The sequence below is a fragment of the Halichoerus grypus genome, chromosome X, assembly GCF_964656455.1.
Source record: "Halichoerus grypus chromosome X, mHalGry1.hap1.1, whole genome shotgun sequence".
Classification (NCBI taxonomy): Eukaryota; Metazoa; Chordata; class Mammalia; order Carnivora; family Phocidae; genus Halichoerus; species Halichoerus grypus.
In genome coordinates, this window is record NC_135727.1 from 116585567 (window position 1) to 116604171 (window position 18605).

Genomic DNA, 18605 nt, shown 5'->3' on the forward strand with positions numbered 1-18605 from the left:
CCCTGCAGCGGGAACATTTTGCTGCTTTCAGATTTTGACGCAACTCGCATGTTCAGGTGGAAGGACACAGAGTGCTGGCTAACTATTAGAAATGACCCTGAGCTTGGGAACAGGGCTTCTGGGTAGAAGACAGATCTCTAACAACAACTACCTGGCAGTTCAGAGGAGAGAAGTCCCTTCCTCACATCTCTGTCCTCAGCAAGCTGAAGGATTAAGTTATGATGATTCAAAAAATGTTCATGTAGATTGGTCTTTTCTGAGGGAAAGTGAAACTCAGCTGATCAGGATTTATTTAAACAACTAACATCCTCTCCCCTCCCCCAGTAAAGTTTTTATGATATTGAAACTCATCTGAAACGCATGCTGGGGAACAGATTGCCATGATTTTCATAACAAGAGGGAAACTGTCTAAATATTCATAAATGAAGTACCCTGAGACTCCTCCAGCTCGCCACATCTGGAATTTCCCCAACTCTTACTACAATTGATGCACATCTGTGGCCTCTGGGGGATAGAAAAAGAGCCCGGAGAAATGGCTATTTAGCATCTTTCTGAACAAACAGTTCAGTCTTGGAGATTCGGAGGACCAGTTGAGCAGGAGGGTTAGGAAAAAGATAATCCTTGATAAAATTTGAACAAAGGCAGGTCAGGCTTTGGAATAAATGATGACCGTGGGGCAAAGGCTAAACCTGCCCTCCCTGCCTGACCTCCCCTCACTCCATCCCTGGACATTTGTACCACCTTTCTGGGCACTTTGTTCATTGACTCCCTTCTTAGGAGTTGTCCCCTGGGGTGGTGACAAAGGGTGGCTTGTGGCGATCCTTGGTCCCTCGAGGTGGGGGCTAAGTGTTCTACTCGATATCCCCACCATACAGCCCAGAAAGGTGCCATGGACTCATGGTTGAGCATGTGGAGAATTAGAAATGACTTACAATTCAACGAGGCTCTATATTGGACAGAGTCTTGTAAAATCGGCATAGAGGCCATGGGTCCCCTTTCTCAAGTTCACAGTCACCAGTTGGAAAAAAAACACATTGGTTCACATAGGACCCTGGAGCTTATTTGGGGTTTCTGAGAGATTAGCAGTGGTTGCTGGTGTTCCACGGGGCTTGACAGACCCTTTGTTCTTTCTAGTCCCTGCCCCAGACGAATCAGCCCAAGAACACCAAGACAGACCCTTGCCCCCACAAAGGTTTATTGGCTCATTGCACGGGGGAGACTGCATAGGAGAATCTGTGCAGCACCATCACACCAAATAAAAAAGAGTAGTTACCAGTTTGGAGGAGGAATGCAGTGAAATGTAAATGAAGCAGTATTTTGCTAGGCTCCAAGCAACGCAGGGCTGTGCTGAAAGGGGTCAATATCAGGTCTGTACTGGGAGGTGCACCCAGGTCGTTTCTTTGGGAACCACCAAGTTAAAATAAGTATGCAGGGCTGTGTTGAGAACTCTTTAAGTGAGGCTCTGCACTTGCGTGGGGAATCAAGGCTGCTTTTCTGTGTCACAGTGACTTCGTTCCCTCAGTCAAGAGTGGAACATTTCAGGGGCACCTGGGGGGCTCAGTCGGTTAAGCGTCTGCCTTCGACTCACGTCATGATCTCAGGGTCCTGGGATCGGCTCCCTGCTCAGCGGGAGGTCTGCTTCTCCCTCTCCCTCTGCCCTCCAACCCCGCTCATGTGCTCTTGCTCTCTCTCTCAAATACATACAGAAATAAAATCTTTAAAAAAAAAAAAAAGAGTGGAACATTTCATTCTGACTGATATGATATAAACAAAAGCAAAATTTCTGATAGTCTGTGGTTTTAGAGGACCAACTTTCTCTGGGAGTAAGAAAGCAGTAGTGCTCGGAGAAGGGGGTGTTAGGACCCTTTCCAGCTGCACTGTGTGCTTGGGAGAAATCCTATTTCCCATTCACGTTGCAGCTGTCTGGGTCTGCGTTTGGTACGCCGGCATGATGAATGGCTACGCAGATTTTTACTCTCTCATTCTGAGCTAATTTTTGCTTTCGCACCACATGTTTAAATAGCAGAAAAAGGGGTCGATTTCCTTATGTTGGTTTTTTTTCCCCCCCCAGCCTTACCTGGGAGCTCTTTTATGCTACCTTTTCAGTGCAGGTGTTTTTGTTCACTTGTCTCCCCTAAATCTCCTATTTGGGTACGTCCAGTTTGAAACAAGTGTCCTAGTCAGTGCTGTAGAGCCGCCCACACTTGATGTGTCCTAACGCACTCAGGCTCAGCGTCCCAGGGTCGCGTCATGTGCCTCCAGCGCAGATACCTGCTGTCCCGATTCTCAGTGGGGGTCTCCCTGGGAGGGTGCCCAGGCTGCCTATGCTGCTGAAGACCTGGTTTTCAAGTACAGTCCTCTTGGAGGATACAAGCTAACTCCCTTTGTGTTATCCTTGTGGATTTCCTTTCTCCCAAAGACCCAGAGCTTCCCCCCACCTGAGCAGGAGAAAGTGCCACCAAGAGGAGCCGTGGTGAGCTCTGGGCTAGAAGACAGAAAGGCTTTGCTTGTCCGATTTTTTTCTTTTTCTTTTTCTTTTTTTTAAATGCCTCCTTTTAAAGCGAGAGATTAAAAAGTGCCGTAATTCATAGTTGTGAAATAATTTGAACGTCAAATTCACAACAGCACCTAGGACTAGAGGCGGTCGTTGTGATTTGGGGTCCCCGTCAGCTTTTTCATGGAGGCAGGCATTGGGCTCGAGTTGACAACATAGTGACGTGTGCCCTGTGTTTCGTTTCCCTGTCTGAATTTGAGTGTAGACCAGCGTTTTTCCACCTTGGCACTATTAATATTTGGACCAGATCGCTCTTTGTTGTGGGGACTGTTCTGTGTCCGTTACAGGATGTTTAGTAGCATCCTTAGCCTCCATACACTTGATGCCAATCACCGTTACCACCCCCTCCCGCTGTGACAACCACAAATGTCTCCAGGCTTTGCTGGTGTCCCCTGGGGAGCAAACGAGCCCTATTTGCGAACTGCTGGTGCAGACCGTAGTAAGCTTTACAAGGCCACTGCTGCATCTCCGCTGCTGGACGCACAGTGGACGCTTAGTTAATATTTACTGAGCAAATGACAAGCTTAGGATTCTCTCCAGCCCTCCGCAGCCAGCCCCGGATCCTCAAACCGACCCAGGGCTGGATTTTCTGTCCAGATCTATCATACAGCACGCCCAGCCGTGGTACCGCCACCACACTGGCCCACCCTCCAGGTCCCCACCGTTGTTTTGTTTCTTTCTCGCATTGAATATTTGCTAATACCCATGGCTGGATCAGTGGCTCTCACAGCGTGGTCCCTGGACCAGCAGCATCAACATCACCTGGGAACTTGTTAGAGATGCACATCCCCAGGCTTTGCCCAGTTCTCGAGGATCAGGAACCTCGGGGGTTCTGTTTTCACACGTCCTTCATCTGATGCTGATGCCCACTCATGCGTGAGAACCACTGATGTAGACTGTTCCTTAAGCTTCCCTGTTCATGAGAATCACCGGGGTGCTTGTGGATTGCTGATCCCACCTCAGACCTGTTGATGGCAACCCCCAGAGAAGGGGATCTGGGAAGGCATAGAAGCAAAGGGTGCCCCACCTCATTCTTGCCATCAGGAATGGTTGGGGAACCCCACCCACCCCCAACTCCTACTCCTCTGGTCAAAGTCCTAGAACATTGTACGGAGCCCGGTGCCATTTTACTCCTCTAAGAAGGGAGCCTGACTCTTTCCTTTGGGAAATGATTCCCCATTCATGATCCTCTGATGCTTTAAACTGAAGGCATCACTCTATCCTTCCCTCACTGTTGCCTTGTCAAGAGCTCTGTGCCTCATTCCTTCTCCTTGGTTATAAGCTCCTTGAGAACCAGGTATCAGTCTTATTTAACTTAAGTTTCTTTCCCCCAGAACGTGACCCAAGTCCATACCCTTAGTGCATTTCCAAAATACAAAAATCTGGAAAACTAAAAGGTTTTATCACTTGTTGAGTGATAAAACTTGTCCTGGACTAACATGCATTTATGTAGAGTCTTCATTTATACTACTTGGGGGGACAAATCATCCATTTGCTGCAGAATTTTAATGTATTTAATGGTTGGGTGCAGCCCCAGACCCCAGCTGAGGATGTTATCTGTTGTATGGATGGAATACATTTCCTTTCTAAAATCTGAAAAATTCTGTCCCCAGGGCTTCCGGATAAATGATTATGAACCCGTAGTGCCTCAGATAATATTTGTCACTTTAATGAAAGAACTTTAGGTTTTGATGTTGGTGAAAGTAGAAACACTGAGCTTGACACTTTTGTTCTGGTGTCCCAAAGGAAAAGAATTCTAAGGGTGACCTGGTACTTTCCACCACTGCTAGAAGTTCTGGAAGACTTCCTACCAGACTCTGTGACACATGGGATTTTAATCTTCAATGTCCTAAAATTGAGTCCAGAGTTCAGAAAATGGTCCTGGATTTAATGTTATTTCCTTGGTGTGTGTGTGTGTGTGTGTGTGTGTGTGTGTGTGTGTGTGTGTGTTCTGCTTGCTGATATGTTTATTCTGTTTGTTCTGCTTTATTTTTTTTTAAGCTGAGGGTATTTTTTTAAGTTTGTTTGTTTGTTTTTTATATGAATAGATTATAAAACCATCTGAAGGGAGTCATGGGCTGTGGGCATGTGAGTTAAATTTCTTAAATGGTCTGTTTTTAATCTCATGTAAATTTGTAGAAGTTTAGAGATTGAAATAATGTGTTTTTTGTTGGGGGGTATGTGAATCATGACTGGACTTCTTGGGGTTTTAATAGAACAAGTTTCTTAAAATTAGAATACCAATCAGTAATTAGTATAGGGATCTTGATTTGGAAATAGGCAAAAGTCTCAGGCTCCTTGAACCTTCTGATATCTTACACAACATTTTCTCTGCACCTTGGAATGTGTCTTTTTTTCCTTTTTCTGGAGAGAGGGAATCACTGTTTTTTTAATCAGATTCTTAAAGGACTCTAAGACAAAAAGCTCAAGTGACGCCTGGCTGGCTCAGTCAAAAGAGCACGCGACTCTTGATCTCAGGGTTGTGAGTTCAAGCCCCACATTGGGTATAGAGATTACTTGAAAATAAATACATAAATGTAAAAAAAAAAAAAAAGACAAAAAAGCTCAAGAATTGATTGGGACTTCAGTCTTAGGGTAATTCATTAGTTTTTTTAAAAAAAATCTTTCTAAAAAAAATAGAGACCAATTGCTGGGTAAGTTGTGCCTTTCTTTTTTTTATGTGCATGTGGGCATTCATGTCTATTTAATCTTGGACTAATTAAATCCACCTAATTGAGGAATAGATGGAAAATGCCTGCCTCCAAAAATTCATTTCATTCCTTTCCTCTCCATCTCTGTCTGCTACTCATTTAAAATTTCTAATCTTCCCACATTCAGAAAGCATTTGGAATTATATTCTTCTTTCAAGACATATCAAATGCCTCCTCCTTTGTGAACTCCCTCCTGAATGTAATCATGAGTTCTTCTGCCACACCACAGCCATAGCCCATCAGAGTGAGTCTGTGCTTCTTCCAGCATTTGTCTTTTCTTCTTATTGTCCTTTCACCCTTGCCTTTCCCCAGGTATTAGTTTGTCACTTGCACACGAGGGTGTGATGGGTAGTGACTTGCGTATCACAGGCCCAAGAACTGACAATGTCTTTTTCATGGTGTTGCCTCAATAAATGTTTGAATTAAAGTAGGAAACATCTTCGTTCCATATACTATGAAAATAAAGTCCGAGTCTCAGAGTTAATCTATTTTTTCACTTGTTATTTTTTTAGTATCTTAAAACCATTGGTACATCCAAACTGATAGCATGTTTTTATTTTCCAGTACTGCTGAATTAGGACCCAAATGCCTCAGTAGTAAAAACAAATTCTTACTTTCAAATATATCATGATAACTTAAAATGTGAGCCTATGGTTGCCAAGTTTGATCAGGGGTGTTCTGAGTTACAGTGCCCGTGACTAGAGCCATGAAATGTCAGAGTTGGCCGGAACTCAGGTCTAGTCCAGTGTGTTTTTTGGAGCCTCCAGAGCTTCATTGAGATAATTTTGGGGGCCTGGGTGGGAGATGGGCCAGCCCCACTCTCTAATTTAACCAGAGCAGCTCTGTTTTTAGTTGTTTTATTTTGGAGTTTGGGAATAAGTTGAAATTTGCTAAAAAGTGTTCTGCTGAAGTTAACCAAACTCTCCTCTCATCCCTCCTTGGCCAGTCTCTCATTTTACACCTGAGGACACTGAGGTGCAAAGCTATCTTGTAGTTGCCTCAGATTTTTATGCTCAGGACAGCCCAGCTAGGATTGAACCTAGTCTTGACTGTCCTGACTCCTGGCCCAGAACACTCTCCTCCTGTTTAGCTGTCCCTCAAATTTTCCTCCACTTTGTAGGTATCACTAGGAGATCAAGAAACATTGAGTGGGAGCTGCATCAAGTTATGGGGATGCAAAAAGGGTGAGCCTGATGTCAAAACCTGCTTCATGGACCATGGTAGTTGGCAGTAGCCACTGCTACCCGTATCTCCTCCTTTTATCTGAAATTGGTGCCTTTCGGATAATTCTGTGTCTAATGCCTCACACATAAAATAGCATACGTGGTGGGAATGTTTTAAAACTAGGTTATGTTGATGGTCATACAACTATATACATTTATTAAAACTATTCATACTGTACAATTAAAATGAGTGACTTTTCTGGTATAAAAATTACATGTCATTAAAGCTGTTAAAAAAAAAAGGCAGGGGAACACTTGCCCTCCTTAACTAATAGCGAAACTGAGCAGAAAACAAAATGGCCCCGTGAAACATTTTAAAGGCATACTAGTACTTTTTTATAAATATTTTCTCACTATGTTGGTTACAAGTCAATTCCACAGTCATTTATTGACCCCCTGCTATGGGCCAGTTCTTGAGGTAGCAAGGGAAGAGATGGGGGAGAGGGAGTGACACAGATGTATAGGAAGAGGCTTTTTGAGTGGAGGCAGGTTATAGTCAAGTGTTTCGGGGAGGCAACTGGAGGTGTCCTCTTCTACTGAGTTCCTTCATGCCAGGGTACCTTCTGCTTTGAGTGATAAATACCTATGCAGCCATAAAGTAGTGGTAAGCAATACAGTTTTATGGAGTCAGGTAACAAGGGATCCAGAGACAGGCCCCCTGACGTTGGTTAATTCGACAGACATCTCAATGGTGTCAAGACTCAAGAGTCCCCTACTCTGTGATTTTCCTGGCTTTCCTCTCATGGTTGAACTATGACTGCAACAGTGCTGAACACTATACTGTGTTCCAACAAGGATGAAACAGTGTTAAAAGCAGAAAGGCAGGGGCAACTATTTTCTTCACAACCCTTTTTTTAGTCAGGGAACAAAATCTAACAGCCTCCTTCCCACTCCCAGCAGATTTCCTCTCACATCTCATTGGCTGGAAGTAGATCACATGCCCGCCCCTAAACCAATCACCGACAAAGGGGAGTGAGATTAACGTTATTTGCCTAGACATATCTCATTCATTTCTACAGTTGTGGGCGGTTCCCTATTCCCAAATGTAATACCCGATTGCAGCAGGATTATATGAACTGGGAAAAGGATGGGGAATGGCTCCTGTGAACCAATGTCTACCACACTTAATGAACTTTTTTGGTGGAAAGGAATAGAAACAATGCTTGTTTTTTCCTTTGTTGACCGCGGGTGTCTTACCTTGTTTGTAAAATAGTTCCATGATTTCGATACAATGAATTATTCTTCAAACTGGGACCCTGCAGGGCAGTTCTTCAATAATGCTGTATTTGTTTCAGTGTTGTAAGTTTTGAGGTTGCATAGTCATATTTCAGTAGCACAGTCAATAGGAAAATTGGTAAAGAGCTGTCATTATCCAATTTAAAGATGCTTTACTTTTTCCCTCTTAGAATATTTGGCTGATTCAGAATTTGGAAGGATTGCTATTACTAATTAAAGAGAGATGAAACGTTAGTAACTCTGTGGACCTAGGAATCTTTAGACAGATTAAATATTGATGGGATTTAGAACTAGTGCCCCTCAGCGCGGCTTAATGAGCAAAAGGCATCAGGGGCCCAGAGTACCTAAGATGGAAGGTTTCCAAGACTAGGATGGGGAATGTAACTGATATACTCTGTCCTTTGGACAGAAAGCGAAAACATTTGCCACAGAAAGTGAGTCCCTCTCTTTCCCTGACCCCTCTCCCTCTCTCCTCCCCGCACTCTCATCATATCTGAACCGACCCTAGACCACAGCGTGTCTGTATTACAAATCTTTTTATTGCCTTTATTTTATATAGCACTCTCTTTGATTGATGTGACATTAACCATAATAAACCCCCCACATTTCAGTCATATAAATTGTACTAGGGACAATATAATTGATACTTGTGTATATAGCTCTAGGTTATGATCTGTCTGCAGGAACTGGCCTGATCCTTGGGAAATATCTAAGGCCATTCAAAGCCATTAGGATTGTTGACTTAGCTGCAGAATAATAAATGCCTGTCCCAGGAGATACTAATTCTCTGGAATTTTTCTTTCTACCTTCTGTCCTAAGTCATCGAACCCCACTTTTCCAAGTTTTACTTTCCCGGCTACCTGACAAATGTTTTTGCTCTCTTCTAAACTGGTGCTTTTGTGTAAATAGAGAAGATTTAACATCAGATAGAATTTCTTTTTTTAAGTTTATTTATTTATTTATGCAATCTCTACACCCAACGTGGGGGCTCGAACTCACGACCCCGAGATCAAGAGCCGCACGCTCTTCTGACTGAGCCAGCCAGGCGCCCCTCACATCAGATAGACTTTCAAAAGCATATAATTGATGGCACATTTGAACTGGTTTTCAGTGGCTTTAGTGTTTTTCTCTCTTTGATGGACATCCTTGCTGATGAACATCCCCACCTAAATAGGCGGGTTCCCACAGAAAGGCCATGGGACATACTTGAACAAGTTTGTCTCCCCAGTATACACATGTGTATAAAGAACATTTAGTGGGTATTTGTTGGCTGTTTGTGGTTGACACATGTTCACATACAAATATATGTCTCGGGAGATGTACCATAATGGAGTCTTTTTTATTGTTTTGAGTACCATGTCAGCTTTTAACATACACAGATACCCTGTTTCTGATTTAATGATGTGTGGAAGAAAGCAAAGAGGGCAGAAGTTAAGCTTTTTGCTCTTTGTAGATTATGTCTGCTTATGCATGCACCCAAAGAGTATATAAAATGGTATATAAAATAAAGAGTACATAAAATATACATCTGAGACCAAGGAAACCTTTTTGCTTTTCTGCCTGAGAGACACAAAGCAGTCAATGGCACTTGATGACATCACGTGATTTGTGAGGGGGAAAAAATGAAGAGAATAAATAAGCATGAGCCCCAAATGAGCAATCTTAGGTGGTTTCCTGAGGGTGACCCTTTCTTTTATGCAGTCGTTATATCCTGTTAAGTGTGCTTTTCCCTGAAGTTAATGTGAGAGAGGGCATCTTTTCCTGGGCCAGCCCGTTAGATGAAGTATTGTAAAGGTTGTGTTTTCTTTTCTTCTTACAGCCAAGGATTACTGCAAAGTAATATTTCCATATGAGGCACAGAATGATGATGAATTGACAATCAAAGAAGGAGATATAGTGACTCTCATCAATAAGGTAAGCAAAGGTTCCCTCCTGCCTTTAAAACTGCGAACCACTTCGAGGCATTACTGGACAATACAAGCTTTTGTTTTGGCCTTGAAACACTTGATTTTCACTTCCTGAACTTGCAAGGAAGAATCTTGCATCTTTCCTCTTGATCAGGCTAAGCCCAGTGTATCCAGGTGAATGAACAAACTTGAAAACCAAATAGATTCTTTTGGCCTTGGAGCCAGCTGCAGATTGGCATGGCCCGGTGGAAAACTCCATCCCAGAACGGCTAACCCAGAAGGCGGTCTGCTTGGCTAGAGTCCGCCCTGCACAGCAGCCCTGGCTGCAAAGCTGTGTCATGAGGTATCCAAAGAGGGGCTTTAAAAAGGCAGATCATGCCTCACAGGCAGCAAACGTGTAAAGACTGTGTGCTGTTCAGATCAAAGACAGGTAGTATGCCTGAGAGAATTTTGCTTGTCTTGTCTGGGCTAAGAAGGTTGGATGATTTTATTATCATTACAGGCAGAGCCCTGTAAACATACAGAGAGCTATAAAATCTGTGTGAAGTGATACAGCTTAACAGGGCCTGAACCGTGTACTGTGTATGCTTTCATGCAATGGTACTCACCAAGTAGGTGGTTGAAAGATATTTAAATGATTCCTTGAATATATGGCATTTTGTCTGAGATACAGGATTCTCATGATGGTCTAATACGGTGAAAAGCTGACCCATCTTTAAGATGTGTAAGTGGCTTTATTCTGAGGTCCAAGTGAGTGGCAGGGAACACATGATGCTCTCGGCACAAGCGTGACTTGGGGATCATCGTGGCTGCCTGTGTTCATGCAGGGCTAGAAAGCAGTGGCAGGGTGGAGAGTGCAGGGAAGGGGGAGAGAGAACAGGGGTTAGGGTGGGGGAGGTAGGCCCTGGGTCTCGCTCCTGCGGCCATTACTGAGAGGGAGGGGATCACCATGTTTGCCTGCCCCCTTCTTCCACCCCCACGTGTGTCCATAAAGTGATGGGTACGATTTGCCTTTATAGTCCGCGACACTTATCTTTAAGAAATGATTGTAGAAGTTGTATGTTTTAAGAGCCTGGGCCAAAGATGCCAGGGAATTAATGACCCCAGAGGTTAAGCAGCTCACCAAAGATCAAATTATTTTAGGGAGAGTGCTGGCCTTATCCATATGACAGTGGTACGCTAGGCAGTGCTAAGAACGCCTTTCTGGAATAGCAAACTACTCACAAACCTGCTGAGGGGCCAAGAACTTGCCCATTGTCTTACCTGTAAGCTATTCTCCCCACATTCATTTTAGCATATTTCTGTAAGTGTTTTCCGTGGCAGGAGGAAATCAGAGCAGGGTAAACTGCAGCCCTTCTTGTTCCTTTCTGCCAAGGAGGCAGAAGCGGTTCTTCTCCTTCTTTCCCATCCTTCCCCTCATCCTTAAGCCGTGCCTCCTTTCAGGCGGCTTCTGCGCGGCACGTTTCCTATTTACAGCCATACCCTTCACCAAACACTCGGAATAAAGAAGTTATTAAATAGGTATAAAGCATAATACAAATACTTCGATGATTAGCACAGATACTTAGTTTTAGTCCTACAGGGAAAGGGGTAGATTGCTTTCCCCTGTGATGATAAGGCAACCAGAGGGTGCAATAACCCATTCTTTGCAGTGGGGGAGGGGGGCACTTTGCTGTTTGTGTTTTTCTTTTCGTTCGGAGGGGGCAGCCTCATTTTAACTGAAAGCCAGATGTATCAATAATATTTAATAAGGTTTTGGGGGGAAAAAAACCACCACGGATGGTCTCTTATCTGAATACATCTATCTCTACCTTAATATATTATATTCCTGTCCTTTTCATTTGATTACATAAGATGAGAACACATTCATCTTGATGTTTTTGTTCCTACCAGCTTGAGATCCAGTCTGATAAAAAGAATTGAATTTTTCTAAAGAGTTTAGTCAGAAAGAGACTCTCTCCTGGTTCCATCCTCCATGCACACGGCCAGGAGAAATGAACGGACAGATGTGGAAGGCTGCTCTCAGGAGTGTCCGGGATTGTGCCGGATGTCCCCACTTTCATAGCTTCGTGCAATTAGGCACAGTTTAGAAACTGAAGCAGCTTATAGATAGTATTATGACATTTGCAAAACATGACCTCGTTATCCTTGCCCCTTGATCCTGCTCCCTCCACAGCACCTGCTCCAGAGGAGAACCCTAGGGAGGCCAGGGGTGGAGGGATGCTGGCACCCCAGCCCCCTCTTTTTATCATCCCCTAATGGTGCTTTGCTCATGGGACCCCTCTGTTCCAGTGAAAGTCTTTAGCAACTTCCCTCTCCTTTATTGTCAAATCCAGCTAGATTCTCCTGGCACTCATTTGCCTGGGCACTCTGGCCTCACTCTGGCTTTCTGGCCTTGGTCCACATCACTGTTGTACAACAAACTCTCCTGGGATGTCCCCATCCTGCTCGTGCATCCTCCCTCACTTGAACCACGCCGTGTTCCTGCTGCCCAGAACGCCCTCTTCCAACCCGATTAGCTGGTTTTTCAATAGCTAATAATACAGCCAGTCTGAACTCATGCTGCAGTATGTACCTGGGCCCATTTTTAGGTTGTTACTTAAAAATGTCCCCTGTGCGCTATCAATTTTGTTTTCATTATTATTTTATATGGTCTGTGAAATCAGGTCTCTTGATATCCTGTCCTTCAGCAGGTTTTGACTTTTATTGCCATAAAATATCCACCAGCCTTGACCTAGCATTCCACTTGATTGGAAGCATTTTAAAATGACAAGTGCCATGTCGGCTACCCGCTCAGAGAAACCAGGGTTTGAATCCTGGCAACACCATTCATGGCTGTGTGTCGTTGGGCATTTAACTTAACCCCTCTGAGCCTCAGTTTCCCCAGCCAGAAAGTGGACCTCACAGGGCTGCCATGAGGATTTGCTAAGGTGTTCTTTCTCTGAGCGTGGAAATGGGGAAGGAAGGGCTCTTGTGACTGAGCCCAGTTCGCTGCTGGGGCAGGAACACCATGATATGAGGTGGGTAACAGTGGTGGCAGATTTGCCTGAAAGTAGCTCAAAATTCACAAGGGGTGAGATTTCAGCAAGAATTTGGAGAAAAAATATGCCATAAGTATTTTGCTTGCTGAAAAGTGGGGGAAAATGGAGTCTGAGTCTGTCACACCCTGCTGACGTTATAGAAAATTCTTACATCTTCCTCGGAGTTAAAGGATCACCTAGAAAGTCATTTAGATGAATGTGTGCTGTTGATATTGTAAAGAGAAGAGCTTCACTATGATTTGTTTAATATGTATTTTGATATGCTTCTTTATTGTATGTATGAGTTGAGATGAAAAACCTGAATCGAATCGTTGTTGTCTAAATTTGACTTCTTTGGCTGGAGAGGTTCTCGATGTACCCCAGTGCCACTGGTGTTTTTCTTTCAGAGTCAGCTAAGGTGGTTTCCCTTTGTCCTGTTTTTCTGTGCTGTGGCAGGAGTCACAGGGCAGGCGTTGCCCTCATTTTTAGCCCTAGATTGTCATTTCGTGTAGCTTTCTAGAAAATGAGTCAGACACCCTTAGTGGGGTCTGTAAGCCCTCCACGGTTCCTGAAATAATGTGCAGAGACCTGAACTATTTGTGTGTGTCCCTGGAAACTAGGATGAAATGTGGCAACCCAAATGGTTTGTTTTTTAGTTTATTTATAAAGAATTCTTGTGGATTTGGGAACATTTCTACTTGCACAGAACACACCTGTGTTTAGCTTTTATTTCCAGTCACTCAAAAATAGCTCCTTCATCTGTGTTCCTGCCGCCCCCATCCCTGCTTTCGTGATTTGTGCTCAGAGCATGGTTGAAAGGGTTCAGAAGACTCTGGGTCTGGTTTCCAACCAGAGAAGCTCCCTGGATAAAGGCCAAGAGCAGCCTGGTGCAGGCCAGGCTGGGGTTCAGCTGTAATGGTGGCCGCCACCGGGCGCTCCTTGCTCTGACCACTGCCACCTGGGGGAGAGCGAGCCCAGCTGCCGAGAGGGCCGATGTTCCTGCCCTTGGCCGACAGTCTCCTGGCCTCAGCCCCCCTAACCCGGAAGGAAGGGCTGCCCACGTGAGCCCTTTGTAAACTAGGACCTTTAAGTATGTGTTTCTTATTAAAAAGCTCCCTTGAGGAGCTGTGTCTTTGACCCCTAACAAAGCAGACACAACCCTCCCCCCGTTTCTTCATGGGTATAAGCCTATCTGAGAACATGAAGGTAAACACTAAGAAATAATATTATTGATTAAAATCATGGAGCAGTGAAGATGGAAGGAAGGGGAAGGAAACTGATAGATGGACCCTAAAGAAAGAGGGAAGCCAGAAGATTAGATAAAGGTAGAAATAGAAGAAAAAATACAAAGTGGGGCGCCTGGGTGGCTCAGTCGGTTAAGCGTCTGCCTTCAGCTCAGGTCATGATCCCGGGGTCCTGGGATCAAGCCCCGCATTGGGCTCCCTGCTCAGCTGGGAGCCTGCTTCTCCCTCTTCCTCTCCCCTTCCCCCACTCGTGCTCTCACTTGCTCTCTCTCCCTCTCTCAAATGAATAAATAAAAAATCTTAAAAAAAAATACGAAGTGATAGTTTCACCTTTTCCTCAGGATATATCAAACCAGGGATCTTTAAATATTTGGAGCTTGACCTGCTGTGAGGGCGGAGTTAGGACTGCAGACTTCATCTCTACCCTCCTCCTTTCTAGACAACTCTTGAGCACCTGACTTAGTAATGGGTCAATTTATGTGCAAGACCATGGCTTCCCAGTACAGGACCCTCCCAGGGTGGCTGGCAGCAGGAGCCCAGGGCCCCTCGTCGCCATTCCTTTCCCTCCTGGCGGCCCTGGAAGTTAGGTGGGACCACGGGTGTCCTGTGCAGATCACGGAGAAGGACCGGAGGCCTAGAGCACGGAAGCGACTTTCCCAGGGTCTCCAAGCACGGCAGGGGCAGAACCAGGGCAGGGTTGAGCTGCCTGAGCTGCCTTGTGGGGCTGTCAGATGCTCCTAGAAGGTGGGGCTCAGGTGCTTCCAGAGGCAACTTGTCTACTCACTGAGTCATCGTCTGTTGCTGGATATCTAGGGCAAGTGCCTATCAGATTTTCTTTGTACCTTAAAGACATTATCATTATTTAATCAGGAAAACGGTATTACTATGCCATTACCCCATCTTCTTGCATGTTTCTGATCTCTTAGGGTCAGGATTATCCATGACTTTCTCCTTCCACTGTCACCGCCACAGAAATGAAATGATAATCAGTGCAGAGGAAATGATGAACTCGGCTCCGGGCTAATATTGGTTCTTTCTGTGTCTGAAGCCCTCTTCTCCCCCTTCCTTCCTCTTTCTTCCATGCAGGCAGATTTTGCCTTCCTCTTTTCTTCTGGCTCGGTACCACTTAGTTTTCTGCTGGCTTTTAGCATGAAAAAAGAAAGAAAGAAAGAAAAAAAGAGTGAGAAAGAGAGGGAGGGAGGGAGGAAGGAAGAAAGATGAAGGAAGGGAGGAGGGAAGAAAGAGGAAGGAATGAAGGGAGGAGGGAGGGAGGGAGAGAGAGAGAGAAAGGTCGGAGTCCTGAGCTCCTTCTTAAGTCATTCTGTGATTATATGTTCTTTTGTTTGTTCTAATGTTTATTTTCCCTTCCTGCCTCCCTCTGATTAATTCATTAATTGAAACATTTATTCATGGGAGAAATGTTTTCACACTTCCTTGCTTCCCGCCCCACAGGAAGTAAGGATGTTTCTTTAAAGAGAAGTGGTTTTAGGAATCTCAAGAAAGGTCCTCAGGCTGGTATAAGAAAGCCCATCAGCTAAACAGATTGCTGGCCTTGACCCTTTCTCTCTGCACTGCTGAAGCTTTTAGCAGAGCTAAAATGCTAGGATTAAATGTGGTTTCAAGGGTGAGGAGTAAATTAGCAGGTGTTACCCTGAAAATGATGACACACTGACAGACCCATTAGAAGGACATGTTTTATGAGTGAATGAAGAAGTTAAGCATAGGTCTGGAATCATCTGGGTTTACACACATTTGAAGAATGCCCGTGTTCAGCAAATGAGTCATTTATGTCATAGGATGTATTTCTTGTAGTATGGCCTGCCTTGTTACACTGCATATGTCCTTCCTGGAGACAGAAGTCACAATCTCTCTCCTCCTCAGAGCATTAGAAATCCCCAGGAATACGGTTTGCTGCTGTTTTGTCTTCCTCCTTTTTTTTTTTATTATTACTATTTATTTATTTGACAGAGGCAGAGACAGCGAGAGAGGGAACACAAGCAGGGGGAGCGGGAGAGGGAGAAGCAGGCTTCCCGTGGAGCGGGGAGCCCAATGCGGGGCTCGATCCCAGGACCCTGGGACCATGACCCAAGCCGAAGGCAGACATCCAACGACTGAGCCACCCAGGCACCCTTTGTCTTCCTCTTTAAAGTAACCAGGACACTGGGACTGTAGAGAAGAATCCTGATACCATGAGGACGTTTGATCAAAACTCTTCCTCACTGAGCTCATTTATTATCAAAAACACAGTTTAAAATTAGATGAGGTTGGTAAACACAGGACTTGAGGTGGTAGAAAATTTCTCTTTCGTTTACCAGTAGACAGTCAAAACAGTACCACCCCCAGATTTTGATGGCCATGATTGCAGATTTTTCATAGACAGATGAGTTTGCAGTTGATAAGTCGCCCCAGCTTTTTATGCCTCCGCAAGTGATGTAAAACTGTTGAAAGGGACCCTGCATCTGTTTGGCCTAATGGTCATCTCCATCCAGAATGCTGTGTTTTAGCGGCGGGACATTGGTAATCCGTGCAACACCATCTTGGAATACTTTTCTCCTGCAACACACAGAAAAACCTGCAGGTGTCTTAAGGAATTAGAGAAACTCTGTTTTCTACTTCCAACCTTTCTGTTGGTATTACTCGGAGAGGGCCATTGTGAGAATTAAATGAGATGTTGAGGCTCAAAGTGCTTTAGGAATATAAAAGTTGATTCTCATTACTGCTCTGAGAAGTTAGTATGGGAAGAAGAGAAAACAAATGCCCAGTGACTGGAAGTTTTTACTTCATATATTGAACTGCCCTGAAATTCAGTTCAGCACTTTCCCTGAAATTCCCCTTTATTATTTATTTTTTTGACTTTTCTTAGGAGAAAAGTAATTTATTATAGTTATATAGCCTCTGTCTTATTAAAGTATCTCAAAGCTCTTTACATTCACATTTGCATTTTATTAAAATCTGCTTTTCTGAGATGGAAGGTGGCATGGGATGCACTTTTAAATAGTATTATATAAATAATCTTACTTTTGGGGAAAAAATGAGAAGAAAACAGATAAATAGATAAATACCAAAAAAAGTCAAAATCACCTCTCCATGTTTGAGCTGTATTCTTCCAGATGTTTTACACACAGAGACACACACAAATTACAGTTCAAAATAAAAACAAGATCATAGCACATACACTATTTTGTAACCCTCTTTTTTCAAAATATATCATGCCTGTCTTTGGCAGCACGGTTAAAATGGTTCCTTAGAGTCCTATTGTACAAAGTACCCCAGTTCTCTTTTATGTTTAGCTTGTTTCTAGGTTTTCCTTATTTTAGACCATGTGGTGTGCAGTCATCACTTTGTGAATTCTTGTGCATGTAATTAGTTCTGCTACTTTCTACTACTTGTATAACCTTGGGAAGATTGCTCAATTTCTCTGTGCCTCAGTTTCCACATCTGTGAAATGGGGGTGATGATAGTACCTACCTCCTGGCGTTGTGAAGATTAAATGAGTTAAAGTAGCTAAATCACTTAGCATGCCTCGCTCAGAGTAAGTGCTGTAAAAATGTTAATAGTTGTTATTATTTCTTGATGATAAATAGCTAACTGTATGCTGCCTCAGTTCCTTTTAAAGGTATTTGAGTGGTATTATGAAAGGTTGTGCCAATTTAGCCTCCCCACAGGAGTGTGTGCGAATGTATTTTCCTGTCCTTGTCATCCTTGGATATTATCATTCTTTCTAATCTCTGCTAATCTGATAGGTGTTTGCATTTTTTAAAATGATTACTCAAGTTGAAAATGTTATGTGTCATTTTCCAATTGATTTTTATAAAAATACCTTATATTCATGACATTAACCTGTTATCTTTCACATTATAAATGTTTTTTCTTAGTTTATGACTCAGAGAGATATTTAAGAAAAACATCATTAAAAATAAATACCTTTTAGACTTAAATTTTCTCCATTTCCTGGTTAACTAGATAATGCAGTACAATTCATCCTTTTAAGAATAGTTTTACTTAAAGCTTTTATATTTTAGTCCTAGTTGGAAAGGGTAGCTGGCTATTAAATGCATTCCTTTTCTGCCTTCCTCAGGGCTTTCAGAGGTTCTATTTAAAGCTTCTGTCCTTACAAGCATTTTTTTTTTTTTTTCACAATGGCATTCAGAGAGCCCCTGAGGTTCTGCATGGATATATATAAGGATCCTCATTCTAGATCAGAGCTGGGCCAACTTTTTCTGTAAAGGGCCAGAGAGTAAATATTTTAGGCTTGATGGTCTTTGTTGCAACTATGCAAAAGCAGTCATAGAAGTAAATGAATGGGCATGGCTGAGTTCCAATAAAACTTTATTCATAGACACTTAAATTTGAATTTTGTGTGATTTTTCACATTCCTTGAAATATTCTTCTTTTGGTTTTTTAAAACCATTTAAAATGTATAAACTATTCTCAGTGGGATGAACAGAAATAGGTAGCAGGCCAGATTTGGTCCATGGGCTATATAGTTTGCTGGCCCCCGAGATAGAATGTCTAGAAACAGACCCAAAAAATACAGCCAATTAATTTTCAACAAAGGTTCAGGAAGAATTTAAGAAAGAAAGGATAGTCTTTTCAGAAATGGTGTTGGCACAATTGGAAGTCCATAAGCAAAACAAAAACAAAAATACCCTAACCTAAACCTAATACATGATGCAGAAATTAACTCAGAATGGACTGAGTAGATCTACA

General features: G+C 43.3%; 1 protein-coding gene across 10 annotated transcripts in view; it reads left to right on the forward strand.

Annotated features, from left to right (window-relative positions):
* The window catches only part of SH3KBP1 (SH3 domain containing kinase binding protein 1), a 328530-nt gene that overhangs the window by 233063 nt on the left and 76862 nt on the right, over positions 1-18605 (forward strand). For all 10 annotated transcript variants that reach the window (XM_078064415.1, XM_078064418.1, XM_078064411.1 and 7 more), the window contains one exon: positions 9544-9638. In XM_078064415.1, the coding sequence (XP_077920541.1) occupies positions 9544-9638 (95 nt within the window). The remainder of the gene's footprint in view (positions 1-9543; positions 9639-18605) is intronic.